This window comes from Myotis davidii, unplaced genomic scaffold (assembly GCF_000327345.1).
Source record: "Myotis davidii unplaced genomic scaffold, ASM32734v1 scaffold734, whole genome shotgun sequence".
Taxonomy (NCBI): Eukaryota; Metazoa; Chordata; class Mammalia; order Chiroptera; family Vespertilionidae; genus Myotis; species Myotis davidii.
Window position 1 is genome coordinate 279338 of NW_006286300.1, and position 7909 is coordinate 287246.

Consider the following 7909-nt stretch of genomic DNA (forward strand, 5'->3'; position numbering starts at 1 on the left):
AGAGGTAAATTGCCTATTAATGCTTTGGGAAAACAAGTAGAGTTGCCCATGGAAGTCAGGCTTCTTATTAGTTCACTAGAGGCCCGGTGCACGGAATGCATGCACTGGAGAGGGTGTGTCCCTCAGCCAGGCCTGCGCCCTCTCGCAGTCTGGGATATCCCTCTCACAGTCCGGGACCCCTTGCTCCTTACTGCCTGCCTGCTCACTGCTCCTTACTGCTCGGCTTGCTCCTCCTTACAGCTCGGCTCAGTGCTCCTTAGCACTGCCGCGGAGGTTGGGGAGGGTCCCGCCACCGTCACTGCGCTCGCCAGCGTGAGCCAAGCTTCTGGCTGAGCAGTGCTCCCCTTGTGAGAGTGCACTGACCACCAGGGGGAAGCTCCTGCGTTGAGCATCTGCCCCCTGGTGGTCAGTGCTCAACATAGCGACCGGTGGTTCTGGTCATTCCGCCATAACCGTCACTTAGGCTTTATTATATAGATTCAAAAATACTGGATATTTACCGTATGCTAACCATTTTTAGCCCCTGAATATACAGTTCTGAACTAATCAGACAAAGCCCTATTTCCAGCATTCTGTCTAGATGGCGTGGGGTTGGGGACTGAATTAAAATAGAGATACAATTAAAGTGGTTGAAAATAATACTTTGCAGTATTGTAACCTCTATTTGGCTTTGAGTTCAGATAGTAATATATAGCATATAAAGGCCTTAATTTTTCAGTTTTCTTGCTTGTTGGTAAAGGTACGTTTACGTAGACTGCCCATTTAGAGTAGTGCTTTAACATTACTGTGAGAAATATCCCATTATATTTTCACAAGCAATTTACTGCACATTTTTTACATTGTATTTTATAATTTAGTACTAATGTTTTAGGCCTCAATCTTCAAATCACTGGTATTTTAAATCTGGCAATGAATGTGAAATTTACTGTTTGACTTATAGGATAATTTTATTGTTACTTAAAATGCTTGTTAATATTTTAGGAAGGATGGAGTTTCCATTTTTGAGGAGTTAATGTTTAAATTATTTTGATAGCATAGTTAAGAGGAAATAGCATTCATGCGATTAAACAAATTAAAATATACTCTCAAGAATTTTTTTAATTGTTAAACTTTGTCATCATTGGGGCTAAATTTTAACCTGGTGTTCTCTTACAATATATATTAACAAGTTTAATTATGAAGTCAAATAGATGAATGAATGTATTTAGTCTAGTCAGAGTTACTTTTTGGTTTAAATGTCTCTTAATGTATTTGTAATTTGTACTATTGATGGGGGTAGTCTTGGACTGCAGGGGTTATTGTCAATGTGTGATTTTATTTTATAGAATCATCTAATGTGATATACCAATTTTTATAAGTGATATTTAGATAATTCTAATAACTGTATATTTGACAACCTATTAAAAAAAATCATTTTAGCTGTAACCTAAAATGGAAGTCTTTAAAAAATGGGAGATATTAACTTAAAAGCAGATATACTAATTCAGTTTTTGCTGTATTATGTTAATCTAATGGAAATTTCTTAAGTTTTCCTTTGTCCTAACTCAAAAAGTATGTTGGATTTCTGAAATATGTGTTAAGCCAAGAATTTTATCCATATGTTTACAACTTATATATAGCAAAAAGGAGTGTGTATAACTAACTATAGCGAGCAATATAGCTTTGTTCATATTATCTGTTTGTCAGAAGAATAAAAGATGAATTAATTTTTTTAAATGTCCAATTACTAAGTTGTACACCTGAAATTAATATAGTATTACACATGTCAACTGAAATTCTAAAATAAAGTATTTAAAAGTTTTTTTTCACAAATGGTGCTAACAAAGTTTTTCCCCCTATTTATCCTTTTTTATAGGATGATTAACAAGTGTACTAAGGTAGTATGAACATATGAACTTTTATAGACAGCACTAGTGGTCCAAAATCCCATCTCATCCCCTCTTTCCAAAGACAAAGAATCTTGCCCATTAACTATTATCCTAACTTCTGACATGCACTGACAATATTCTTTAAAAATATTATGTAAGTAAAATTATACTATACATATTCTTTTTATCTGGCTTTTTTTTTTTACTCAACATTATGTTTCAGAGATACATCCATGCTATAGGACTGATTCATTTTAATTGCTGCAGGGCAGAGGTTGCTGAACACATCCACTCATTTATACATTACCTATGGCTGTTTTCTCAATATAACAGCAAAGTTGAGACCATATAGCCCCAAAAACCTAAGACTTACTTAGCTGGTTCTTTAGAGGAAAATATACCAAAATCTGCTACAAAGCATTAATTCTCAAACTTGAATGTACAGCCCTGGCCAGGTAACTCAATTAGTTAGACAGCTCCAGCCCCACTCATATCTGCTGCTGGCCCGGCCTAGACCAAATTGCTCTGCATTGTCAGCAGGCAGCGGGAGTGGGGTTGCTGGCAGACAGGGGCCCTGTGGTTGCAGCGGGAGCACAGAGGATGGGCCGAGACCCGCCCTTGTGCCCACCGCAGCCTTGCAGCGCACAGTTCCTTTCAAGGTGCACGAATTCATGCACTGGGCCCCTAGTCAATTAATAAATTTAAAAAAAAAAAACTTTTGCCGAAACCGGTTTGGCTCAGTGGATAGAGCGTCGGCCTGCGGACTGAAAGGTCCCAGGTTCGATTCCAGTGGGAGATGTGCAGGAGGCAGCTGATCGATGTTTCTCTCTCATCGATGTTTCTAACTCTCTATCTCTCTCCCTTCCTCTCTGTAAAAAATCAATAAAATATATTTTTTTTAAAAAAACTTTAATGTATAACAGAATCACATGGAGAGCTTATTAAAACACAGACTGCTGCCCTAGTTGGTTTGGCTCAGTGGATAGAGCTTAGGCCTGAGGATTGAAGGGTCGCAGGTTGATCAGGGCACATTCAGGAGGCAACCAATCTGTTTTTTTTTCTCTCTCTGTCTCTCCACCTCCCTTCCACTCTCTCTAAAAATCAATAAAAAAATATCCTCAGGTAAGGATTAACAAAAATATAAAATAAAGCACAAACTGCTGGGACCCATGCCCAGAATTTCTGAAGTAGGTATAGGGAGGAGTCCAAGAGTTGCATTTCTAACAAGTTCCTTGGAAATGCTGATGTTACCAGTAGGGTTAAGGGGAAAACAAAACTTTTGAGAACCAATGCTGTAGAATATTTATATGCAATTTATTCCCCCATTGCACTATCAATAGACATTACAGTTACTCCCAATTTTTGGTCATTAAAAATGCTATTTTGAATATTTCTATACAAAACCTTCGGTGTGCATTTATATGCATTCTGAATGTGAAAACACAGGCTTATAAACTACACCAGTATAACCTCAGCAGATACTGCCAAAAAATTTTCTAAATAGTTGTACCAATTTATGCACCCACCACCAGTATAGGGGACTTTCTCATGCACAGTATTTATCTAATACTTGTATTATCAGTCTTTTTCATTTTAGTCATTCTGGTGAATGCTTAGTGGTATCTCATTGTGGTTTTAATTTTTATTTCCCTGATGACTAATAAAGTATGAAATCTTTTCCATGTTCACTGCTCAATTAGATGTCATCACATGCCTATCCTCCTATATAATAAAAGCCTAATATGCTAAGTGTTCGGTTGACCGGTTGGGCATTCAACCAATCAAAGCGTAATATGCTAATGATATGCTAAGGCCGCTCAACTGCTCGCTATGATGTCCACTAGGGGGCAGACAGTTGACTGGTTGACCAGTCACTATGACGTGTACTGACCACCAGGAGGCAGATGCTCCGACTGGTAGGTTAGCTTGCTGCTGGGGTCTGGCTGATCAAGACTGAACAAGACAGGCTGGACACGCCCTGGAGCACTCCCACGGTCCTTCCCTGGCTGGCCAGCTTCCTGTCTCTCTCCTCGGCCCCGATCGTGCACCAGTGGGTTCCCTGGCCTGCACCCTCTCACAATCCGGGACCCATCAGGGAATTTCAGAGACCCGGTTTCAGTCTGATCCCACAGGCCAGGCCAAAGGACCCCACTGGTGCATGAATTTGTGCACCAGGCCTCTAGTGTTTATGATAAAAACTCTGAGGAAACATTCTTCCTTGTTCTCAATCTTAGGGGGAAAGCATTCAGTTTGTTTCAATTAACTATAATACCTGTAAGTTTTTTGTGAATGCCCTTTATCAGAAAGTTCCCTAGTATACCTAGTTTGCTAAGTGTTTTTTTTTAACATATATAATTTTAGCAAATGCTTTTTTATACTTCTACTACAGTCTCTCTCTCTCTCTCTCTCTCTCTCTCTCTCTCTCTCTCTCTCTCTCTCTCTCTCTCTCTCTCTCTCTCTCCCTTCCTCTCTGAAATAGATAAAAATATTTTTTTAAATGCTTATCCTGACTATGAATCAAAAATTTATATCTGTGTATGTGAAAGTGGGGAATGAAGGAGTGGCAAACATACATGCACTTAGGTACTCACCTGCTCCAGTTTAAAGATATGCTGATTAAAGTAGTGTTGTAAACGTTCATTAGCAAAATTAATGCAGAACTGTTCAAAGCTATTATTTTCATAATCTTCAAAGCCAAAAATATCAAGAACACCAATTGACAAAGTCTACAAAGGAGGAAAAAAATTATGGTTGAAAAACTGATGCTCAAATTTATTTCATAAATAATATTTACAGTAAGAAACAAAATGCTCAAAGTTCTTTTTCAGCACTGGAGAGTAGGTTTTGGGGGCCAATGTTGAACGAAATTATACCACAAGTAAAAAGCATTTTAGTTCTCTTTAGTTTCATCTTTTTCTTTTTATCCTAATTATTTTTTTTAATCCAAAATTTTACACACATAACCTACTGATTATTCTACAGAAATGTACAAAGCAGGGACACTGGGCAGTTAACTCAATCTCAGAAATTCCTCAACTCCAAAAGACAAGAGAATGGAAATAACAGGCTATGGGAATTCAAAAAGTTACTTAAGTACTACTAGGTCACTACTGGCTATGCCTTGTTTTTATACCAAGAGGGCCATGCAATTTTTCCTACTTTGACTTCCATATTCCGATAGAATCCTGCTTTAAAAACCAAGCTAACAAGGATGTTTAATCAGCCTTGTGCAAGCTAGAAATAAAACTGAATATCAGAATATGTGGTTTCTTGAAGTTAAAAATTTTTAAATTTTTTATTTAAAAAAAACAAAAAACATTGTGGCACTAGCCCAGGGGTGGGCAAATTTTTTGAGTTGGGGGCCACAATGGGTTCTTAAACTGGACCGGAGGGCCGGAACAAAAGCATGGATGGAGTGTTTGTGTGAACTAATATAAATTCAAAGTAAACATCATTACATAAAAGGGTACGGTCTTTTTTTTTTTTAGTTTTATTCATTTCAAACGGGCCGGATCCAGCCCGCGGGCCGTAATTTGCCCACGGCTGCCCTAGCTGGTTTGGCCCAGTGGATAGAGCGTCGGCCTGAGGACTGAAAGGTCCCGGGTTCGATTCCGGTCAAGGGTACGTACCTCGGTTGCAGGCTTCCGGCCCTAGTCAGGGGCGGGAGGCAACCAATCGATGTTTCTCTCTGTCTCTCCCTCTCCCTTCCAATCTCTCTAAAAGTCAATGGAAAAAATATCCTCGGGTGAGGATTAAAAAAAAAACATTGTACAAGGATTACAATGTTAAATAGTTCTAAAAAGGATTATAAAAAAAAAAACCCAATATATTCTTCATCCTCAATTTCTGCACCCTAATATCAACAACACTCAAATTGTTGAGCTGTTTGGTATGGAATAGTATAGTATAGTATAGTATAATATAGTATAGTATACAAGTGTTTATTTTTCTATTTCTTGATATTTCACTTGTAGAAATTATCTTCTAACTACTTACTATGGATGATAGGGATTTAACTCTAATACCTCCATACCAACATTCTTCTCACCACTCCACCTCATTCTTGAAATGCAGTCGTATGACAATTTTGGTTAAATGAAAATAATTTATCTCCACTGGTGCTAAGAGAGATACTAGGCAAAATGATGTAATGAGTGATAGTGAGAGATATTTTTAAAGTTTCCATTAAGAGTATTTTGTTTGCCCTAACCGGTTTGGCTCAGTGGATAGAACGTTGGCCTGCAGACTGAAAGGTCCCTGGTTCGATTCTGGTCAAGGGCATGTACCTTGGTTGCGAGCACATCCCCAGTAGGGGGTGTGCAGGAGACAGCTAGTCAATGTTTCTCTCTCATCGATGTTTCTAACTCTCTATCCCTCTCCCTTCCTCTCTGTAAAAAATCAATAAAATATATTTTTAAATTTTTTTTAAAAAAAGAGCATTTTGTTTTCCATAAGTACCTAAATCAATAAAATTCAGATCTACTTCCTACTGTCCCCTCAAACCCCCAAAATGAAAGTATTTTGTTTGATTAGTTCTGTTGACTAAATTCTAAGCCCTTATGAAAATAATGACCTTCAAAAATAAGTTAATTTGGTAAGTTGGATTACATTTAAAATTAATATTCTGTGGGCTCACATAAAGCATGAAAAGTTCATATAAAAGCAATTTTACATTTAAAATAATCAAATTAAGTAATAAAGATGGCATTTCTTTTATCTTTTCCCTGTGTTCCAGAGCTTGAGGATAGAACCTGCAGACTGGAAGCCACCAGCACCAAAGACATGACCCCAAGAGGGCTGGTGCCCTGTCCTTCTGCCTCAGTACATTATAGGGACAGAGACAACACACCTGATCTCCCCCAGGAAAAGGAGGATTAAAGATGACATTCCTAATCAGCCTGAAAAGGTAGACTATTCATTCCATAAAAGTTGCCCTAACCCGCTTGGTTCAGTGGATAGAGCGTCAGCCTGCGGACTCAAGGGTCCCAGGTTCGATTCCGGTCAAGGGCATGTATCTTGGCTGTGGGCACATCCCCAGTAGGGGGTGTGCAGGAGGCAGCTGATCGATGTTTCTGTCTATCCCTCTCCTTTCCTCTCTGTAAAAAATTGATAATATATTTTTTTTTAAAGTTGTTAGTAAATGAAATTGAAGTTATTAATTTAAGTATCAAAAATCTGCCATGTTAAAAGTAAATTCAAATTGGAAAAAAGGTCTGAATATAAAAAATTATATTCTAAATGTATGAGAATAAATATTTTATAATTTGGGCTGGAAGAGACTTCCAATGTAAAATAAATTAATAAATAAAAAAAGTCCAGGACAATAAAAGAATGACAGAACTGTACAAAAATTTAAAACATATGGACTTCAAAAAACACAACATAAGCAAATCTTTAAAGTAAAGAGAAAATGTTTGCAATGTACGTCAAACTATAAATCTCTGCAATATCCACAATGACTCCTAAAAAGGAATAACAAAAAGATAAAATGAACAACAAAAATAGGAAAAATATATAAAGAAATAAAACAGAGAAAACATGAGATGCTCAATTTTCATCTATCATAAACATTGACAACAAAATGAACTATCTTCCTTGTCAGATTAGCCTAATGGAAATTCTGAGAATATCCAATGTGACTAAAGGTGTAGCAGGGAAATAGGCACTTTTATGCACTACTGGTGGAACTGTAGTATTTTTTTGAAAAGCAATTTAGCAGCATCTACCAAAATTTTAAACATATATATCTTTGAATCCAGCAATTCATTTTGAGGATTTTGTCCTAGAGAAATGTATGCAAAGAATATCTGTTACATTATTATTTAACAATAAAAATGTAATATATTTTTAATGGGGGAATTTATATATTACAAAGTTGATAAAAATGAGGTACACATTGGTACAGAGAACAGACTGAAAACTGTCAGAGGGAGGGGCATTTAGGGGCCAGGTGAAAAAGGTGAAGGGATTAATAAAAAACAACAAAACAGCAATTCATAGACACAGACAACACTATGGTGATTACCAAAGAAAAAGGAGGA

At 37.3% G+C, this 7909-nt stretch overlaps 1 protein-coding gene across 1 annotated transcript in view; it reads right to left on the bottom strand.

Annotated features, from left to right (window-relative positions):
• MYO9A (myosin IXA) overlaps nt 1–7909 on the bottom strand; it is a 349884-nt gene that overhangs the window by 230391 nt on the left and 111584 nt on the right. Inside the window, exon 10 of the mRNA XM_015560068.1 lies at nt 4460–4594. Coding sequence (XP_015415554.1) covers nt 4460–4594 — 135 coding nt within the window. The remainder of the gene's footprint in view (nt 1–4459; nt 4595–7909) is intronic.